This window comes from Brachypodium distachyon, chromosome 2 (assembly GCF_000005505.3).
Source record: "Brachypodium distachyon strain Bd21 chromosome 2, Brachypodium_distachyon_v3.0, whole genome shotgun sequence".
Classification (NCBI taxonomy): domain Eukaryota; kingdom Viridiplantae; phylum Streptophyta; class Magnoliopsida; order Poales; family Poaceae; genus Brachypodium; species Brachypodium distachyon.
In genome coordinates this window covers 46,325,668-46,347,994 of record NC_016132.3, presented here as the reverse complement: position 1 = coordinate 46,347,994, position 22,327 = coordinate 46,325,668, and the positions used below count along the sequence as shown (strand labels likewise).

Genomic DNA, 22,327 nt, shown 5'->3' with positions numbered 1-22,327 from the left:
ATTTCAGAACTTCTGTACAAAATTGCAAAAATAAGAATCCAAATACCTAATACAAAATTACTGAGATGGTAAGCTGAAAACTTACTTCCTTTTGAGACACTCTTATGGCAATAATGATTATTGTTTTAAGACCAACAATCCTAGGCATGTTCGACCAATCAAATATTTCACATGCTTGGGAAAAGCTAGCTGCAAACATATGGTTCCAACCTTCTGTGGCTTGAAAAGTCTGCATAGATGATAGATCTGCCTAGGACTAAAAAATGAAACATCATTAATTATATCACAGGAAATCTGCACCTTCCAAATTTGATGTACAATTTGTTAAGTTTTCACATGCCATGTCTCATCTCTCCCTTTACAAACAAAACTGTACACAGTATTCTAATCAGATCTACAGAAATCACTTGACTCAAACTACGATGCTGCAGTATGAGTAGCTTTCTCACGATAAGCACTCTTAATCTGCTGGTAGCCTGGTATTATACCACCCCAAATGGACAAGTAAAAACTTCTGATGGTCGAAAGCTGGAAAGAACCTCAATGTCCTTCATTTTAGAATATACAGGAGATCTGCTTTGTCTTTCCATTCAAAAGAAGAAACAGTTACGCAGATCAGCCATAAGGCACAATACATATACAAAACTATTTTTCCTTTTGTGGAGAACCTTGATAATATAGTCAGACTGTCAAAGACATTTAGTTTGTTTCGTAATAAGTTCTAGAAGCTGACATCCCTTAGATATCATCATACCCTGTGCTGGTACCTTGTTCACTCCATTTGCCATTTATACATTATAACCTGCACTGCCTGGTTTGCAAAAGATCAGCTTCAAATTACACAGTTATTCAGAAAAACCTGCCAGTGCAAGGCTCTGAAAGCCATATAGGAAGTACTAGTGTGCTTGCCAACATAAGATGGTTAAGTTTCCTGGCTGCTTTCTTGCATCAAGAAGCACCATAATTAAAGCTTCTCTCACTAGTTTTAACTTTGATCGAGGAGAGCCTATTCCTGTGGCAGCTGAAGATAGCTCAAACCTGTTCAAGCAGGCTTAAGAAAGCAAGAGGTAGACAACAAAGGGGGTCCATGGTAAGAAAACAGTACTATCAAGGTGAAGATTATATACTCCCTCCGTCCCATATCAAGTGCCGAAATATTACATGTATCTAGACGTATTTTAGTATATAGATGCGTCCATGTTTAGACAAATTTGAGTCAATTAATATGGGACGGAGGGATAATGTTTTTTCCTTGCAACCATAGGTTGTAGCAACACAAACAATTTGAATAATTGGCAGTAGACCTACTGACTCATGAGATAGACAAGTTCACTGCCAGATCCAGTCATAAAATCACGAGGCACAGAAATATCAGGGACAAAAGACAAAACAACAGCCTGCTATAACTTATAATCAAGACTCAAAAACCCAAGGATGAACAATGTAGATACATAGTATCTAATGTTCCTAGATATTCCAGTCAGAGTCAGTTTCACATACATCGGCCACTGTCAATCTATGTTTTGTTCGAATATAAATTTAAGTTTGCTTTCGAACTATATAGAAACCAGACTCAGTAAGTTTGATAATATCTGGCGCTTTCTGTTTCCAAAGAAATAATGAACATGTTTCCAGTAACAAGTTCTAGTTCACCGTCTGGAATTGGCCCATCAAGAAAATTACAAAGCATCGATTCTTACAGCATAAACAAGTTACATCCTGCTTCCCAACTAACCCTAGTCCAACGATGAAACTGTAGGGGAGGGTCCGATAGTATTTTTTTTTAACAAGACATATGTACAAGAAGAGGGTATGTAAGAACCAAGCAAACCAGCCATGAGGTCTGCAACCTCCTCTTGAAGCCTAAAAGAGAGTAAGTGGAGATCCTTTTTGAAGAGAAAGGGCAAGGTACCTATGCTAGTGCTAAGATTAAGATTGTCAGAAAAAAAAACGTGTTTCTCTGGTTCCAAATACACCAGGCTGCTGTGATGAAAGCCTCCATGAAGAAAGGTTGGACGAAGGGGCAATCTTGGCAGAAACAAAGAGATCACTGATGCCCAAGCTGGCATTAATAGGGAGACCATTGTGTTCCAGCAGTGGATGCTGAAAAGATAATTCCAGAAGATGTGGTCTCCGGTTTCTTAGGTATTCTAATGTCACATAGCACAATTGGGATCATTGGTCACATGCATATTTCGCTATTGGAGCCTATCCCTAGTATTTAGCCTGTCGTTGAAGAGCCAAGTGAAGACCTTGAATTTAGATATGCAACTACAGGTCCATATCCATTAGATGGAGCGCAGGCTTGGTCATTGAGAAAATTTGAGTATATATCATACTGGAAGAAAAATGGGAGCTTCCCCACCCCAGGAGAAGTGCAAGACCTCATGATCAGCAGTAGGAGCCAGAGTATTCTGAATAAGAAGTCTTAGCTCATGAAATTCAATGATTCATCGAAGTCTTGCAAGGAGAGAGGGAGGTGGAAGAGGTCAAGAAGATCAGGCCAGGTGAGAACTCAGGCCCTGTTTGGTTGGGTTTAAAACTGTCTTATTACTTTTGGCTTATAAGCCACAAAAACACCTATTTAGGTGCTTTCAGCTTTGGCTTTTGGCTTTTGATTTGATATTGCTAGATGATGGTATAAATAAAAAGCCAAAGTCAAAAGCACCTAAATATATGCTTTTGTGGCTTATAAGACAAAAGGCAAAAAAACGCTTTTAAGCCCAACCAAACAGCACCTTAGTGACAGATTCGCGACCATTCATAGTCAGCCAATCAGCTCAATGCATGGCTATGCCACGTAATTGGCAGTAGTCAGCCACTTGGCCTATTATGTGAGATAACAATTGCATATTCAGATTTCAATGGGGATCTCACCCATCAGTTATAGTTGCTTCAAACATCTGATAGAGCTAAAGTTAATTGTTTTATCCATATTGTTCAAAAAGTAGAAGTTACAACTATCACCAGATGAACAAAATGATGCTAATCATTACTTCTGTTGCCAACAATGAACTCCATTACTAACATGATTCAAAGAAACTAAAAACAGCACTTCCAATTTCAAAAATGTCTAAGTAACTGACGAGAGACAGTAGAGAAAACCAAAATAAAATAAAAGTCAGATCTCTCAAGTCTTCTACACACTTCTACTATATTCTAAGTAACTTGTCTTTTAATCATAAGTGTTGTGGTAGTTTCTAGAGTGTTCTACTATAAGTTGTAACTAGGATATTTTCCTAGCTTTGAGTAGTGTTCCCTAGAAGTTTCTAGTTATAAGTAGAGCTAAGTAGCGCAAACTCTTGAGGCCTATAAATAGAGGTCCACACCTCTATCTTGGGGCAGACTATGTACCACTACCTATCAATAAAGAGCACTTTATGTTCTTTGTCTTAGATCTTGTGTGTTAAGAGTTTGGATTAAACTCTTGGCAGTTCCCCACCCCTAGAGCGATATCTAGTGCAGCACGTTGAAGTGGTTCCTTCAACATTTGTGCTGTCTATATTGTAGCAGCAAGGTGGAGTTATTCCTCCACAACCTTGTGAAGTTATTCCTCCACAACCTTGTGCTGCATCAGTAACAGCAGACTAAATACACAGAACTATCAAGCTGAATGCTAGTTGCTCAACAGAAAGCATAGTGGTGACAAGCCTCAAGGTACACCCAAACCTGTTTTTATTTGTCAACCTTGTTTCAACTTGATGGATTAATTGAGTTATAATACCGAACACAATGAGAATTGAAGAGGCATCATCATTCAGATAGTTCTACGCATTCAAGCATCAGTAACAGCAGTCCTTGTCTACAACAGAGCCACTTAATTAACGAACGGAAGACAAATTGCTTCACTTCTCTTCAACCAATAAAGGCAATTTATTTGCAGAAGGCTAGCTTGAGAAAGATCATCAACGATGAGAAAACAGAAGCTACCAAATAGAAAGCAACGGATCCCATGAGTAACAGAAGACTTGTTAATCTTATGGTATGTACAACACTGGAAGTTGGTCAGCTCAGAGCAAAGTTATAAACTGTGGCATCTTTAGCAGTGAGGAACACGCAGTATTTCATCAGCTCAAATTATTGCATCCACTTGAGAACTGAACAACATAGAAATTGTTCCTGGTATTGAGCAAACACATAATCTTCTAAAGCTGCAATGGAGTGTGGTTCCTGCAGTGAGATCTGGTGGCATCAACACGCCATGCTTAAAGAAAAAACTTAATGATTGTTCACATAGAGAATGGCTCTTCTTATTAATGATTCCAGCCTCTCCATTGCTTTCCAAGTGGCACATACAATCCCTTGAAACAAAACTAGCATCAGTCTGACAAACACAATGCTCTGAGGTGACATCTAGATCATGCCTTTTTCCAAAAAGTTCTTTACACCCAACCACATCTTGAGAGCTATACCATTTTCTAACTGTTGCTAGTAGATTCAATGACCAAGATGAGAGAGTGTCATGCATATCATCAACGGTTAAACAATGCAGATTAGTCCGTACTGAATTTGAAAGAACATCATGAGACAACTTATAAACAGCATGGAAGCATGGAGAACAACATTTGTAGAAACATGACGATTTTGGAACTGAGGAATCCATCATGCCATCTTGCTGTTGACCTGATTCAACATCCTTCGACAAAAAAGTTATGTTCTGCTCATTCCCATTGCCATGAGCTTCGGAAGACAACATATTCCGGGAGACTTCTACATTCTCAATACTAGCTGAGAATACACCAGAATTTTCTGCCCTTTGCACATTATTGAATTTTTCAACAGATTTTGTGAGGTTTTCAGATATTTGAATATCTGGTGTGCACGTCTCTTCACCATTGGTTACTCTGGACATTTTTCTATTGTTGTTTACTCCACCAGATCCTCTATCATTTATTACTGTATCTGGAGGTGCAAGGGGACCCTTGCGCACATCATGTGAAGCTGAATGGGAAAGGTCATGTTCCACTGTATCCATGCTGGATATAGATGTCAAATGATCATTATCAAGGTTACACTCAAGTTGTCCTGGACCTTGTTGGGCTGGACTATCTTGCATCACACTACCACAAGTAGGGCCAACTGGATGGTCACGTGAGTGTTTGGCTGAAGTGTGTTGGACCTCAGTAGAGCCAGCAGGAGCAACAAGTAAATTGCTTTCTGTATTGCAGCCAGTACTTCCACACTCTCTTGCGCATGTCTTTCCTAGACTTGTTATCTTTGTACCTGATGCTATTGTCATATTGTTAGGATGTAATCTGTAGATGAAAGCAAAGGGAAGAAAACAAAAGGTCAGCACGATTTGTCACGAGATCAGCAATATTATGTACCAACATATTTGTGCTGATACAGAGCTCTATATTTTACGTTACTTGAAAAAGAAACAATAGTGGAGATCAACAGTAACAAAAAGAAAAACTTGTAAGGCATACCTTTGGAAGGTGTATGCCCAGCTGTTCACCATGTCATCCAGATAAGCTACTTGAGATAGAATATGAAAGTAGCGATATCGACTTTTCTTTTCCAAAATTTTAATTTGGATCTGTCCAACTAGCAGTTCCAAGACCTTTCTCACCTCAGCACAGACTTCCATAACAGACACATAGACACCTCTATATGCTGATAAACCAACAGCGACCAATCCTCTCACACAAAGAGCCTTTTCCTTGCCCTTAAGAATATTGTTTCCTTCAGACAATGACTTATCAGGTGAGGAACTGCTATGCAATAAACAGGAATTAAATGGCCAGCCTTTCCATGGTCCATTTATATCAGTGCAGGGGCCTTCCCGTAATTTTGAGGTAACCCAACAAAGTTTAGAGAACTGTGGGTGCTGCAGTATCTGAATTCCGAAGGCAATAATAGCAAGTGATTCATTGCCCTTCACAATTCCACTAGAAGGTTTTCTTGAGACACTCCCAAGAAAATCAAGTTTCTCAGCATTTTCCTCTTTATCTTTCACATCAGATGTTGGTGGCTGTAGCTGAGAACTGCACGTTGCCAGGTTAGTAGGGCATGAGGATTGCTTATCAATGCAAAAGGAAGATTTACATTCACCTAGTGCACTACTTTCCATGCGAGCAAAGACTTTTTTCTGTTCATCATGATTATTATGAGCTCTGTCATGCAGCAACTGAACATGTTGCTGAATTAAGTCATGTGATAACCGCGTAGCACATGAATCTAGCACCTCGTCCCAGCTACTGTAGCTGTCAACATTCACAGAGAACCTTGGTATAGTGTGCTCTGAAGAAGCAAGACATTGATCCACAACATGTGTGCTGAAGAAGTGATTTACTCTGCTTGGAAGGTCTTGAAACTTTAGCTCACTAGTGGCCTGTAAGCAAATTATCAGCTAAAGTACCCCATGTAAATATAAAGAGGCCAGCTAACTACCACTAAATCGCAAATCCGAGAATGTAAGGGGCAATAGCCAATGGCGGTAACCCAACATTAAACATGCTCTACACAAACATGAGATAAAAAGTCAACCAGCAAGGCAGCAACAAATGAATACACCAGCTAATTATCATTTGCACAAACATATCCCATAATAAATACATGGTTAAGCACATCATAATTGTTGCTATTAAGATCCATGGCGAGATACTACAGTACAAAATTGAACAATTTAATTGAGCAATGATTCTCCCAGGTACAAACTACTCAGAACTAGCCTCTGGAGCAAATCCAGGTTGCAGCAAGAACAGATCACAACACCAAATGGGTGCCTAGACTCCTTCTATTACACAACACTGCGTGCCTTTTTTTCTCTTCTAGGGCCAAAGGCATGATTTAAAGAGCTACTAAAATGTAAACCATCCTACAATAATATAGGTCATTCCAATTAAATTTCCTCCCATTTATGTGAATATATGAGACAGAGATATAGTGACTAACCCTGCAACTATGTACTAAACTACTAATTATTTCTTACCAAGAGTAGCTCTGGACATTATTTGTCCATAACACGTTTTTGTTTAGTTTATTATATATCACTCAAAGGAAAAATATACAAACAAGGTGATAATATTGTATGAATAGAAATCGCCAGGGCTCTAGTCACCATGTTAATGAACCTGAATCTCAGTATATTAGCCATGAACTCACCGTGCACAATTCCTTCATGGTATTTTATGGGAAAGGCCAATATGAATATGCATACATATCTATTAAAAAAAGATGGAGTATATGGCATGAACAGTACAAATGAAGCTTACCAGAACAGTTATGGACGCAGAAGCTAACAATGAACCCATCTGATCAACCAATGTATTCCAAATTTCAGAGCATTTTGTCATGCTTTCAACTGGAGATGTGGCTAACTTGCTTGTCCCCATATTGAGGGCATGATCTCCTGTTTCCAGTTCATGGGCCTTGTTGACTGCCCACAAGTCAATTCTAGGCATGTAGATTATGCACCTTCCAATGTTTAGGCCTTTCACTAGTCAAGGAAGAGCAAACAAAAATTTATGGTTATTTACTCATATCCATTAGAAACAAATGAAGGATACTGGTTGAGTAATAGACAGATAGACAATACATCATTGCACACAACTAGAAAGGACTGGGGCATGACACCATTTTCCTATAAAGAAGAAAGGCACCAGTTATGGCCCCCTTCTTTTAGGCCTAATTTTAGCTTCTCCCAGAAACTGCCCCTTCCCCAGCTCTACCATAAGCCGAACATTAAATTTGTTTAGGCTTCTAAACTAGCAATGAGATTACTACTCCCTCCGGTCCATAATAAATGTCTCAGATTTAGAACAAAGTTGTACTAAAGCTGAGACACTTATTATGGATCGGAGGGAATAGTTTGGATGCCTAAACGAATTTAGTGTTCGGCTTATAGGAGAAGCTGGGTTTAAGCGCAAAAGAAAGGGCCATTTCCTGCATGAACCTAAATCACTAAATCAACATTATAGAATGGTGGTGTGAAAATGGCTTATAAACTCAGATGATGTGGCCCAAAAAGGATACTGGTTCAGCTAAATTGAGTCTGACAATTTACATCAGGCAAGATATAGGTTGGCATTCCATCAATCTATACAGAAGTATCATTTGTATGGTGCATCAATCTTCAGTGCATATGTGAATTTGTGTTCACCAATCTAACTTGGAAACATTCAGCTCAATTGAAACGAATTTAACCTCAAATGGTAAAACCTCCGGACTGAACAAGTTAACTTAAATTGTCAAATGTAGGTACATATTATTAATATGCTCAACTTACTATCTAATTTCCGATGAACTTTACAGAGAAAATGCAACTTCATGTCACAAGAAAGACACACAATGAGCAGTGGCGGACCCAGTGACAAACAAAGGAGGGGGCTAACTTATGACACTCAAAATTTTGATGTACCACAATAAAATTGTACAATAGTAAAAGTACATAGATATCGGCACAAACACTTTGGTCGTTTCTAAAGAAAGTAAAAAAAGCTACAAATGGTAGATCATTGATAGAATCTCTCCATCTAAATAGACCTCAAAGAACAACTACCGATGATTAATCATGGACCGTTTTTCAAATTTCAAATGCAAGATTTTTTTTTTGAAGCACAAACCAAAAACACCATCGTCCGCCTGCGTCACTTTGTGTTATGTGCGTCGTGTGTTGTGCCAAAAGCAGCACCGCTCGTTGTGGCAAGGCTAGGGATTCGGAGGCTTGGGTTTGGGCTGGTTTCTCAAGTTGGGGAATCGGGCAGTGCAGAGACGACGAGCCGCGCAAGCTGGATTGACCGATCGATGCACCGAGCAAGCGAGCTAGCGCCAGGGATGCCATGTGGGCTGTACAATGTTGGGCTGGGGAGTGGAGGGGCTATGCTGGGCCTGGCTGGAGGGGCTAAGTTACCTGGAAACAATTATGTGGGTTAAAAAGAAGTAACATACCATGTATTCTCCACCTGGGCCAGACCCGTGCTACAGCCCGGGTAGCACGGGCCGTAGGCCCTCCCCTGACAATGAGTGCATAAGTACCTTCACATAATTACCATTCTTGATAAAAACAAGTTTTCAGATTTTACTTCTCTTTGGCTAAAAAGTGCTTGTGCTAACGCAATTTAAGTTGTCGGCAACGGTAGCACCATGATATTTCATAAAAAGATATGGTTAGAAAGTAAACAATTTAAGCCTGAAGAGAGGTGATGACTTTATCATTGATTCTCTTTTACATACAACTTGGAGGACATTCATTTCAAATAATCAGTCTCATTTTTATTTAGATCGAGGTTGGTGGAGATTTTATTCAACCCAAGCCTCTGTTACATGCACACAGATAGTATTAAATAAAGAAACAGAACACACATTAAGTTACAGGGATAACACGAAAGTTAAGTCAACTGGTAATTTCCCAGTCAGCATATCGGAAGGAAAAGAAAATAGGCAACTTACGAAGAATTTGTGTCAATCCATTGAGGATGTCACCATTTCCCTCTTGTGCCATAGTTGCAAGATCAAGCTTGTGTATTACAATATGACCCATAAAACCATGAAGAATGCAACGGATTAGATGTCGCTGGCCTGATCTGGGTGCTCCAGCAACTAAAGCTCGAAAACCTGATAACTTATGTGCTAACCCTCCTTTTATTGGAGAACCAGTGGAATTCAACCTGCGGTCGTCAAACTTTTCGTGTTGTTCATTGTGACTTGGCACCACTGAACCATGATTGCCTAGTTGAGACGCTGTTAGACCATAGCTTGACAGGATTGCTCCAATTCTATTTGCAAAATCTTTCTGCTGTATCAAAGATGGAAGATAGGAAGACCAGAAAGTGTGAGGCACATTATTCTTTTCCATAGATGAAAAGACAACTTGCTTTATACAGGCAGATGCCTTCAGAAGAGATGAAGGTAACCAGATCCGTTCGTCCAAATAGAGGGAAATAAGAAGGTGGAGTAATGGTTTAAGAAGGCATGGCAAAAGATAGGAATCAAGAGGAGAGGAAACTAGATCATTTACAGCAATTCCTGCTTCTCTTTGTGAACAGGGTGGAGGAGCAGCTGCAAGAGCAGACAACCAATCCCTTTCCTCTACATCAATTGATGGTAGAGGAAGTCGTCCCTGCTCAGTTCCTTTCTCGGCGGAGCGTAAAATATCCTGCAACGGGCAAGTCCTTTTGAGAGCATTTAATGCAGCTTGGGTGCAAATTGCCTGCAAATCAGCACCAGCGTATCCAATAGTTTGGCTTGCAACAGCTGAGAGGAATGCACCTGAAATAGGACTTGGCCAGTTCTTTGTGTGCAATGAAAGAATAGCAGACCTATCCTCGAGGGTTGGGAGCGGGAAGTAAATCTCACGATCAAACCGTCCTGGTCTCCTAAGAGCGGGATCAATAGCTTCAGGACGATTCGTGGCCCCAATTACTATAACTGAGCCTCTTGATTTCAAACCATCAAGCAATGAGAGTAAAGTCGCTACAACTGAATTGTGTGTCTGGTCTTGTTGTCTGGATCTACTAGGTGCTAAGCCATCAATCTCATCAAAAAATATGATAGAAGGTTGGCATTTTTCAGCTACCTGAAACAGAAGTCGTAACTGCCTCTCAGCGTCACCAACATACTTGCCCAAACAATCAGCACCTTTCCGAGCAAAATAAGCAATCCTTCTGCCCCCTTGAGAACATGCCCCTATTAGTGCCCGTACAACAAGTGTTTTACCAGTACCAGGGTGACCATGCAGCAGAACTCCTCTTGGTGGTGTGAGACCTAACGAGCTAAAGAACTCAGGATACAAAAGAGGCAGTATCACCACTTCCTTCATGCTCTGAATAACAGTACTAAGCCCAGCAACAGATTCCCAACCACGGTATGACTTTCCATTTTCAGAAGAACCTCCTATGTAAACAGGTGCAATTCTCAAAAGATCTCTGTTTAGCCTCTTCCCCTCACGTTTCAAGAATTCTTCATCATCCCCACAATTCTCTAACCATTTCTCTTCAGCCTCTATATCCTTTCTGCACGCATCCTGTGACATCTTTCTGATATCAGCCTTCATCTTCTTTATCTTAATCTTCCTGAGTAGTTCAGCATACTTATTTCCTTGGGGTTGGAAGAGATGTCGATGATCATTGCAGGTTATAAGAAACTTCCGGTGATCAAATATGCAGGCTTCTGTACGACTACAAGGCTACATATGGAGAGAAAAAGAATACATATTAAAGGGCAATGACAGAATGATGGAGTGTACTCTAAAAGCACAAGGTGATTACCAAATGGTAGGTTTTCGGACATCGGTCAACACGACACCCAATAGTTGCTCCAGGTCTGCCGCATCGACTGCACTTCAAAAGCCTTCCACGGCAAAGTGCAGCTCTTACATTTTTAAGGCGTCCTAAACCAGCAAAGTAAACCTGAAATTTGACCACAAAAGAATGGATTTTCACATCACCAATACATACAATACATAAAAAATAAATATCACTAGGATGCAGTATATGATGCATTTGGAAGGTTTTATTTCTAACGCATTATCTTGAACTTCAGTCAGCAATCCACAGAAACAAGTGCTGATCCATAACCACATGGCAGGACATACTATTTTCAGGAAATACAATCATGCCAGTCAAGAAGGGGCATTGACATGGGCATTGCTGGATGTATGCATGTACAAAACAGAGCTAAGGTACAGCAAAGTTATGCAGCGAACAAAAAAGGAACTCAACATACACCTTCAAATAACACATATAAGAATTTTAAGATATACTGCACAGACCTCAGGACTCCAAACTGCACAGTTCAGATGAACCCAGACACGAGAAATGCCAAATCGATCATTTATCGGGCCCAATAACCTTCCGAGCCATCCAGGATCATTACTGAACCCATCCAGGATATCATAGTTTGGTTCCTCTGAAGGCAAAGCACCCTCATAGGCTTCATTCTCGCTGTCGGCGGTATCATGCAGTGCAACCCTAGGTGGTTTTCCATCAGTTCCCCCTCCACATAGCCCACACCTCCTTCCTTCTTTAACCTCTACTACTACCCGTTTTGCATCTGAAACCAAAGCTTTTCCCACTCTCTCAATCAGAGCATCCTCAGGCAATACTACATTTGGGGCATCATCCATCTGCTCATCCCGCCGGACCTCTTCCACTTGCTCACCAGGACCACAATCATCCAGTTCCATTTGCTGCTCATCTGGAAGATTCCTCACTTCTGCAATCTCCACATCAAGCTGATCATTTCCCCCTAAATTGCCAGACCCAGCAGCATAGGTATTCTCATCACAGGCTAACTCGTCAGTTTTCTCTTCCCCTTGCAAGCCATCCTCCTCCCCCACTTCCTCCACGTTGTCTTCGTGTAGATCAGTTGCAGTACCAATTTCTTCTCCTTCCTCCTCCTGCCCTCCACCATTTTCCTCCTCTTGCTCTTCTACTATAGTGACACCCTCCACAGACTCATGTTCGACATTCAAATCTATGGTTAAATTGATCTCCCTCTCACCCACTTCTCGTGATGGCAAACCTCCGGTTTCCTGCCCCTCCTCTTTCTTAGCCCCATCCCGCACATCCACAACCACCGTCTTCGCATCATATTCCTCGCCGTCTTCATCTTCGAACCACAGGGTCCTCACTCGCCTCCCCGCCCCGGCCTTCCCCTTAACCCTATCCCGCAGCCGCGAGCGCCACACAACATTTTCTCCGTCGTCCTCCTCATCCTCATCCTCGTCCACCATTCGGGCATCCGCATCGGGCCGTGCCCTACCCTTGCCCCCTCTCCGCGAGCTCCCGCTGGACCCGACCACGTCCCCGCCGCGGCGGGACCTCTTGGGGCGGGGCGACGGGGCCGGCGAGGTGTCAAGCATGGTGGGCGCGCGGCGCGCCCGCGTGCTCCGGCGGACAACCTCCCCGTCGGAATCATCGCCGTCGTCGCCGCCGCAGCCCCGTGGAGGCGCCGGCGCGACGTCGCAGATGGCGTCCAGGCGCTTCTGCTTCTTCCGGCCACCGGGGGAGGCGGCGGCGCCGCGCCGCCGCTTGGGTGTCGACGGAGGCATCAGGGGGAGATGCACAGACGGGAGAGGCGATCGCACTGCTGGGCCAGAGCTGACAAGGGTTTTGGGGGGGAGGGGGTCGCTCGCTCAACCTTCAGACTCTGACTTCGCGTTCCAAGTAGGGTGCGGCGTTGCGGCCAGGGGGACAGGGTCTGGGGGAGAAGAGGGTTACGGGGAGGGGGAAATTACGTCAGCCGTCGAGAATTCGAGACACCTGCGAATCACAGATGGGGCTCGTATTTTTCTGGGCCAATCGCTTTCTCAAATGTGGGCTTTTCAAGACGTTCTCTACAAAAAATTCGAACTTCTTTAGCTTTTGGATGTTTATGGCGACGACCGTGTTAAGAATGCTATCGTGTGCTTGCAACTCTTTTATTCTCCTGATCCTAAACTATTGTCGTTGTTTTAGTTCAAATTTGTATTAAAACAACGACAACAATTTAGGATCGGAGTGAATAGCTCTCACTACACATACCATTTGTCACTTTTTCTCTCGTTTATTCAGTTGTCCTTTCTTCTTTGCGACGATGTCATTGTTGCCACCCTCCCCCTCTCTACTCATTCACACTCAAGTGTGTGATTGGAGTATGGCTGAATAAGGGAGCACCTTGGAAAAGTAAAAGCTTGATCGATCATAACAAAATCATAAATGTTAATGGGGCATTTTGTAAATCCATTTGTATTTTTTCGTGGTCGTGTCGAACGTATATACTGTCAAGAGTTCAGATTGTACAGTTTGGATCCAAAATGCAAGCACTGCTAGCTTACTTGTTATATCAAGTGTGAATGACTCCCGAACGTAATAAAATGGATAAATCAAGTGTGGATGTCGCCTATCGGCCTATGGGACAAGCATTCACGGAGATTCTGGAGAGGTTGGTTTTGTTTTCTAGATCGGCAATTCGAATTACAAATCGTAATCGTCCAAGTTTATGTTTTTGTCACGTGTTATGTCTTATAGGTGTCCTTCCTTTTTTTTGTGACGACATGATTTGTTATGCGTTGTGTATAGAGTTTTCCTATCTTCTATGTTCATAACTTTCTTTCATTATGTCTTTGTCATGTGTTGTATCTCGTAAATATTTTGCTTTTTTACTTCCCGTAATTCGCTTGCCTTGTGTCTTTGGCATGGTGTTATGTTTCGTAGTTGTCATGTATTTATTGGCCCATAATTGTTCTGCTTTGTACGACGTGTTGTCATGCCTTGTGTCTCACGGTTGCCATGTTCTTGTGTTTTGTCTTGATGTCTTTTTGCGTCTCATAGTTGCGTTGTCATGTGTCATCTGTTGTCATGCCTCGTGTTTCACAAATTGACATGTCTTTAGTATTGTCCTAGACAAGAAAAGCTAGCAATCAAATCCAGGCAATCACGGCGATCAAGAAAAAATAAAAAGGAAAACATTTGTATAGTCATATCAATATTGTGGGGATGTCCATGCGTTGCTATGAATTAATTTGTCTATTGTATTTGCCTATGCTCATGGAATTCAGTAATGAAATTTAGTATCAATCATATCTATTATACAATGAAATAAAGGAGACCAAAACATTGTATTGCTTTAGTGTTATCATAAACTGAGATAAAGAATCAAAATAGATAATGTGCGAGCAATTCTTCCATCAATCAAAGATACGCTTAACAATTTTCATGATTAACTCTATGTAAGCTTTTTAATAAATTATCATATGGTGATTCTTTTCGGTTGATAAACATAGAACGCGGCATCAGTGATGTTGACGAGCTATGTATGTGATTTTAATATCGTCGACATCTATGTTAAAATTAACAATCATATCAACCTGGCCGGCATCGACATTCGTGTCCATGCTAGAACAGTCGCATGATATGATCAACAGAAGTCAATCTCGCTGCTGTTATGTTTGACTTGTCAGCACGTTGACATGGGTGCACGTGAATGATTAGTTAGTTTGGGACTAATTAACGATGAGAATTGTCTTTCCTATCGGTTCTTCATTTCTTCCTACCATGTGGTATTTCAATCCGCAAACCACACAACAAAATTCAGTCCAACGAGCGCCATGTACGACGAACACAACCGCGCATTATTCTCAAATCTATCGGGGAACAATTTAGAGTCCGCCCCACGTCATGTTTGCCCCTCTTAAAAAATCCCTCCCGGTGTTGTCTAATTGCGTTGAGGTGCTACGGTGCCCTCCCGAAGCATCTCGAGCCCTTCCGACTCCCCCGACATACTTTCTCTTTATGCCCAAATTGCCGCCGCCTCGTTAATATACATTCTCGCATAACTGTCAGCTCTGTTTTTTTACTGTCATCAGGAATTCAGGATTTAGGAGATATAACAGTGGCCTGGTAATTCTCAAATCTAAAGGGGGACAATTTAGGGTCCTGAGAACGCTCCACGTGATGTTTGTCCCTCTAAAATCCATCCCGTTGTTCTCTAATTAGAACATGTACAATGCAATGCAAAGATGCCTAGATGGGTGCTTATAAAAATTAACTGGTTTTTGTTAAGCACCGGTGCTTATTTAGACTAAACAAATGCCTAACTTGGCACCTCCTCTATACAAATAAGCACTGGTGCTTAAGAAATTTTGGTTTATTTTCGTAAGCACTTGTCCAAGCATTTTGCATTGTACATGCCCTTACGTTGAGGTGCCACAGCGCCTCCCAAGCATCCCAAGCCCTCTGACTCCTCCGATCGCCTTTCTCTCTCCGCCCAAATTGCCGCCGCCTCTTTGATTTCTCGGATAACTGCCGGTTATGTTTTCTTCTGTCATCAAAAATTCAGCATTCATGAATTGCCGCCTCCTTGTTGATTTCTTGGATAACTGCTGGTTATGTTTTCTTCTGTGTCATCAGAAATTCAGCATTCATGAGATAACAGTGGCCTAGCTTACCTGCAAAGCAATCCATATGACCTTCGCGTTCGGTAGAAGCGTCTGCGTATTGCATGGACGCTGCAAAAGCGTGGATCAACTTGCGCACTTTTCGGCATGATGCTTCTCATTGGTGAGCATGGTCACATCCATGATGACTCCCAACGCATGCATAGCTAGCTGATGTAACCGACCGAGCACCTCTGTTGGAGAACTGAAATTTCTCGTTACGGTAGCCTCTTCAAAGAAAAAGAAAAAACATAAACTGGATTACTGGATAGGTGATAGCTCAGGCTGTCAGGCAAAAGCCAAAAGACGATGGTTCAAAGCAGAGGGTGGCCAGTCTTGCTCTTGCGATTGCAGCTTGCGAGCCTGTATGTGCGGGCCAGTTAATTTGCAAAGCGGAGAGGAATGTCGCTGTCGAATCAACAACCGAATTTTCAGGAGACTGCATGATCAGCGTGATATATCGGCCTGTAATGCATGGTTGGTCCATGTATTCTATCTCTGGTGGACATAGACCTGTTGCCAAACAGCTCTCTCTAACTGCTGCCCTGCTCGTAACAAAATCAGCACCGGCTAAGTTGTAAACCGAAATATCATGCTTATTGGTCCTTTTGGTCATACCCGATATCGTGCCAAACATTTTTTTATCTGAAAATGTACACTATTTTTCCTTCTGTTTTCTTTTTGGCTTCTTTCAGTGCTATTTCGCCCAAGACCGACCAGTAGTTTCAACTTTGAAGCGACCCTCTCCACGTGGTTCTAAAAATTGAATTTAAATTCGCCGACAGATCAAGAATACTGCTATCGGAGCACTGGTAAAGCATATAAAAACTTATTATATGCGCTGGTCGATCAGTCTTCTGCAGCTCTGCGTGTGGTGTGCCTACGAGGCAATGATTCTGAACGAACCTGTCAATCTGATTCTGTATCCTCTTCCGGTGAGCTGAGTCAGCTCCCAGACGAGCCCAGAGGTAGCTATAGCATATCTGTAGAAACAAATGATCCAACAGGGTGCTGCGCTAGCTGGACAAAACAAACCTGCATGAGAGCAATAATACGTGCGTGGACAGAGCGACTCATAACCTGTCTGACTGACAGGTACTTACGAGTTGTAAATAGCGTCTCCATCCGTCAGAAACCAAAATCGTGCGAACACGACACGTTATACGGGAGACGGGAGTTGCAGGCCTTAACTAACCCGGCCGGAAAAGGCAACCTCGCTTATTCCCAACAGAATGTCAAGGGGAAACTGAAGAAACTTTGGTGTACTCTGTCGCAAAAGAAAAAAAAAACACTGGTTTACCCGGGTCCCGGCCAGCTTCTCAATTCTCACCTGCTACAAACTTTACGATCCCTCGAGAAGCAGAATATCAGCCACTCTCTCTCTCGAGCTTTTAATCGGACTTTTAATGATGGCTGTGCACTAGTACGGCAGCCATATGCGCGCCCGGTTCCCGTGTGCCGCCGCCTGCACCGAACAGTAACGACTCGACCGCGTGGACCCCTTGACCTCACTCTTTGCCGCTCTTCGTTTCACTTTCATAGCGTCGGGCACTCGGGCAGGCACGGCATCCGTATCGCAGCGTATGTTCTCAATTATTCCACGGGCAGATCGGCCGGCAACCACCGCTCGGTACGCACCAGCTCACCTCCAGCCGTGACCCCTTACCCCACACCCACGTCCGCCGACTCCCTATATCAACCAACCCCTCAACCCTGTACCACCATCACACGCAGCGCTACACACTCTTCTCTGCTCTCTCCATCAAGCACTCCACACATCGAGCAAATGGCGGCGCGGAGGACCGGCATTGCCGCTGTCGCGGCGGCGGCGTTCTTCGCCATGGTGTCGGTGTCACTGGCGCAGGCCCCGGCGCCCGATGCGACCCCAAGCGGCCCGCCGAACGTGACGGCCATCCTGGTGAAGGGCGGGCAGTACACGACCTTCATCCGGCTGATGAAGGAGACGCAGCAGGACACGCAGCTCAACAGCCAGCTCAACAACTCCTTCAACGGCAACGGCTACACCGTCTTCGCCCCGACCGACAACGCCTTCAACAACCTCAAGCCAGGCACGCTCAACAGCCTCACCCAGCAGCAGCAGGTGGCGCTCGTCCAGGGCCACGTCCTCCCGCAGTTCTACTCCATGGAGTCCTTCCAGACCGCCAGCAACCCCGTCCGCACCCAGGCGTCCGGACAGGACGGGCCATTCACGCTCAACATCACCGCCACCGCCAACAACCAGGTGAACGTCTCCAGCGGCGTCTCCGAAGTCACCGTCAACAACGCGCTCAGCGACAAGAAGCCACTGGCCGTCTACTCTGTGGACAAGGTGCTCCTGCCCTTGGAGTTCTTCGGGGCCAAGGCGCCCGCGGCAGCGCCTGCCGCTTCCAAGGACGGGAAGACCAAGAAGGGCGAGGCCGCCTCTGGGCCGGCCGGGTCGGACGACGAGGCCTCGCCCACGAGCGCCGCGGCGGGCGGCGCGAGGGCCGTCGCCTGGGGCGTGGCTGCCATGGCCGCCGTTCTTGGCTACCTCTTGTAATGATATGGCATGAGTTGAGGAGTGCACGACGACGATGTTGATGTCGATCGGTGCTGTTTCTTTTCATTTCTTTCTCCTCCCTCTCACTCTGTTCAAATTCTTCCTTGCTTCCATTCTTGTTACTTATGTGATTGGATTTATGTCTTTCAGGCGCCCAGGATGTGAATAATGCACTACGTACAGTTTGAGTAATTTTATTTTGTTCTGTACTACCGGTCGTATGGTAGTTGGTCCATGCATTGGTGATCTGAGTGCGTGTTTGCCATCTTATCAGACTGTCGGTGCTTCACTCACGTAATTACGTTAGGTGAAGCTGCTAAATCAGTGCTGCCCCCATATTGATCTGTGTTCTCTGCTCAAAATGGGATTAAAGTACACGTCCAGTTTTCGGTCTTGGATTTATCAAGCGACGGGGACTAGCCTCCTAATTAATCATCATGGAGCCGGTGGAGTGCATGTGGAACAGAGTGGCGGGTTGAAGCAGGGCCCATTCTTCACACACGAGAACGTGATGCCAGGCTCGTCTGGTTATACTGTGTGCATGAGGGGGCAGACGAGCAGTTGAATGCAACATGTACATTCGATTTTGCTTCTGCAGGTGACAATGTTCTTCACTTCGTTGGCCTGTAAACCGGGATACTCGACAGCCAAGACATGGAAATTTCAGCGCCCGCTCCGTGTGCAGTGCATATGACAGTTTCAGGAGATTGACAAACCATATATGATTGCCCGAAGTCTTCAGCTCACCTTGCGCAAAAAACAAAAGGTCTTCACCTCACCTGGCATCCAAATAGATTCCGATTCACATCAGAGGTATGATCAGATAGGAGCCGCCGGAGATGTCCCGTCACTGAGGTCGTGTTACCATGTTGGGGAGCGCTCCCCAAGAACCAATAATTCTGCTGGTAACTATACTAGGGAGTACTCCACTATGTTAGTCATATAGGAGAGTGAGCTACACTGCTTAATTGTGGCCTGGTCGGTATCAGCAGTTAATCACCCATCATGATCATGCATAGCAGCAGCTAGCAGAGGAGCATACAGGGGTTCTGCGTTGTCACGGACTAATTCTGCACCGGACACCTGCGTTGTCATGCGGATACTTGCATACAAAGTGGCGTGGCGGCACGTCGCTTTTAATCATCAGCCGCCAGCTAGCACTGTCGGTTTGCAATTCGTTCTATGCAGATGACTATGGAGCACGTCTAGCTGACTACTGGTTAATACGGGTTGCTTTTGAGACTATGCTTCTTTGGTCGATTTGCGAGAGACTAGGACCACTGGTTAATTAGCACTAATACCAGCGGAAGTATCACCACAATGTAAACAGGGTTGGAGTATATAGTTTGTAGAGCAAGTGTTTCCAAAATGCAACCAGTAGTAAGATCAGACAACTAACCTGCTGAGATGGAAGAAGCCTGGCATTCCATCCTTCAATCTCCTTAAACACCAACATCAAAGCGAGGACTGATGACACCACATTTGTTGAGCCTGCCTATCAATTCAACCACGATTTTGACAGACCTGTGATCATCAACGTACTAAAACTGATTACTGTCTCCTGCATATAGGAAACCTCTCCAAGTAAAGTAACAGAACAGAATACGCATTTCCAGAACCAAAATACTTCTGCATGACGATAAGGAACTTGATAACCTAGGAAGAAGAAGGCCTGATCATGACCTGCAAGTACCACACTTCTCAGCATCGTACATGCTCTTGGGAGCATCATTCAGCACACTGACGCTCACAATCCTTACCTGCAAAATAACAGCCAGCAAAACAAATGTCGAGGTAGTCTTCTAAAAATAGTTAAAGTTAAAAGAAAACAGTGTGCCCTTTATACAAGAATATGAGAGGTACCGAGAGAAGCCTCCACACTGATCCACGTCACCTCAATTATTCTAATGGTTGGATACAAGCTATGAAAACATCTGGCTGTCCGTTACGTGGACCCGTGCTGATCACTATCAGCTTTTCCCTCCGTGCTTATAGATTCAAGGATCGATCCCCCGTCAACGCGCAATACACATACACGCGTATATTAGTTTAACTTGACGCGCGTGAAGGTCATTTGTTCTGCCGCCTTGGGCTAACCGTCCTCCACTGCTCTCCGCCCAGGGACGTCCCCATATATAGCACATCTGGTCATACATACATCCTGATGCTATCAACACCGTTTCTGTTGTTAATCAGTTGATGCATGTACGGAGACACACCGCTCTTCCTCCTGGAAGTTTGATCCAAGGAAAGCTACATGTCCTGATCGATGCACCGATATCAGATTGGTTGGACACATGCATTGTATACTCTATTGATTGAGTACTGGCTATTTGTGAGGCTTCCATATCAGCAAAGCTCTTTTTTTTAAGAATCTTGTAGAATTTCATAGGATTTTCCCTATGAAAATTGTTTGATTTGTAGGACTAGAACTATTACGCTATAAAAAAATTTGCAAATGAAAATTTCCTTTCAGTAACTATTTTGTGTTAATTTCTACTGTTTCTAATCCTTCAATAACTAAAAGGGCGTGCCATTGCATCGTAAGTTCTTTCTCATCCCCAAATTTTTTAATCATGTGAATCACAATACATTTCCCAAAAGTATCGTTGTGTTATGAAGACACTACGCGCCATGGAATGTTGATGACGGACAGGGGGTAGAATTGGTCGTGCTTAATTAACATACCGCAACTATTATCTATTATATACCAAAAGAACAATATGAGTGGTATCGAGGGAAAGCACCACATTGAGCCATATCTTCCAAATTTATCGGATGTTATAGCTCAAGGCCGGTCAAGATTTAATGAAGGGATATGTTTGTTGGGCTAGCATAATCAAATTGGTTTAAGACCCATCCATGCCTAATATGCCACGGTTAGTGTTATGTTGGCCTACCATGAACCGTCAAATTGGTTTAAGACCACGTGCCTAGGCCAATTATGCTAGGGTTAGTCTTAAGTAAATATTTACTTTTAACGGTGCTAAATGTAACATACTCCGTTAGACGATCAACATGTTACGGTCTCTGGACTTTTTTCCGTTCTTTTTCACGAATCATGAGAATATTAAGTACCAAGCTCATCTCCATCCATCATATGTTTGGCGACAAAAATAACGAAATTCTCTAAGGCAGAGAGTGTATTTTCTCAATGCGCTCCAGGGGAAAGAAAAAGGGTGCGGGCGTGCCAGTGTACTAATGTACACAAATAAAAAAAAAAGACAAAAGTAGGGGAACATGTATTTTATTAATCTCACATAGAGAAATGAAATTACAAGTTCCCTTATGAGAATTGCGCTCCGTGTGGCCTGCTAGCACGGCCAACATGACATGGGCGATTGTGGTCTCTTGGTTCACGGGGCCTCGAAAAGCTCCCGCTTAATTACGCCCGCAGGTCAAGCCTGCAGACCACCTCCGATTAAGCTGCTGCAATGGTGTCGTCTTCAAGTCTTGTCTTTTCCTTGTGCTTGGTGCAGAAGATGGTGGTGATGAAGAGGAAGAGAGGGGTGGTACGACCTCGCTCCGTCGATGCTAAGCCACGACCGTTCGACCGTGCAGGTGCCGAACAGCATGCTCCGCCGTCTTGTCGATGTACGATGAAGTGTCTAGTTGACACGCGCCTTGTCAGCTAGACAGGTTGATGAAGTGGCCTTCGCCTCGTCGGTACCCGGCCTGTAGAATGTCCGCCTCGTCGGACCGGACAGGATGTCTTGCCGTCACCTAGCGTCGGAACCCAGCAAGAGCATGTGGTGTGGTGATGTACTTCATTGATACAAGGACGTGTCGGTGGAGTGGATTCGCGTCGCCGGTGCTTAGTCGGTGTTGGCGAAGATGTTCGGATGCCGGAATGCCATCGGCAATGCGGATGAGGGAGTAGACTTGATGTTGAAGACGATGGTGTAGGTGCTGTCGGAGGTGCAAGAGAC

The 22,327-nt window shown here is 43.8% G+C and overlaps 2 protein-coding genes across 2 annotated transcripts; one reads left to right on the top strand and one right to left on the bottom strand.

Annotated features, from left to right (window-relative positions):
• Nucleotides 1-3,658: 3,658 nt before the first annotated feature.
• Nucleotides 3,659-13,145, bottom strand: LOC100828996. Its single transcript, XM_003569485.4, has 6 exons — nucleotides 11,714-13,145; nucleotides 11,211-11,351; nucleotides 9,394-11,128; nucleotides 7,218-7,441; nucleotides 5,430-6,334; nucleotides 3,659-5,255 (listed from the first exon to the last, which is right to left on the bottom strand). Exons 1-6 carry the CDS (start codon nucleotides 12,992-12,994, stop codon nucleotides 4,073-4,075), a joined length of 5,469 nt encoding a protein of 1,822 aa, XP_003569533.2. The 5' UTR covers nucleotides 12,995-13,145; the 3' UTR covers nucleotides 3,659-4,072.
• Nucleotides 13,146-17,572: 4,427 nt separating this feature from the next.
• LOC100826126 (fasciclin-like arabinogalactan protein 11) lies at nucleotides 17,573-18,595 on the top strand. Its single transcript, XM_010233821.3, has one exon. The coding sequence runs from the start codon at nucleotides 17,646-17,648 to the stop codon at nucleotides 18,396-18,398; it is 753 nt and encodes a 250-aa protein (XP_010232123.1). The 5' UTR covers nucleotides 17,573-17,645; the 3' UTR covers nucleotides 18,399-18,595.
• Nucleotides 18,596-22,327: the final 3,732 nt, after the last annotated feature.

Bases quoted from the DNA above. Each gene is read 5' to 3' on its own strand.
- LOC100828996 (XM_003569485.4), bottom strand. From the start codon at position 12,994: ATGCCTCCGTCGACACCCAAGCGGCGGCGCGGCGCCGCCGCCTCCCCC. The intron at 7,442-9,393 runs GTAAGTTGCCTA...TTCCTTGACTAG, and splicing joins TGGATTGACACAAATTCTTC to TGAAAGGCCTAAACATTGGA. The intron at 5,256-5,429 runs GTATGCCTTACA...TTTCATCTACAG, and splicing joins TGGGCATACACCTTCCAAAG to ATTACATCCTAACAATATGA.
- LOC100826126 (XM_010233821.3), top strand. From the start codon at position 17,646: ATGGCGGCGCGGAGGACCGGCATTGCCGCTGTCGCGGCGGCGGCGTTC.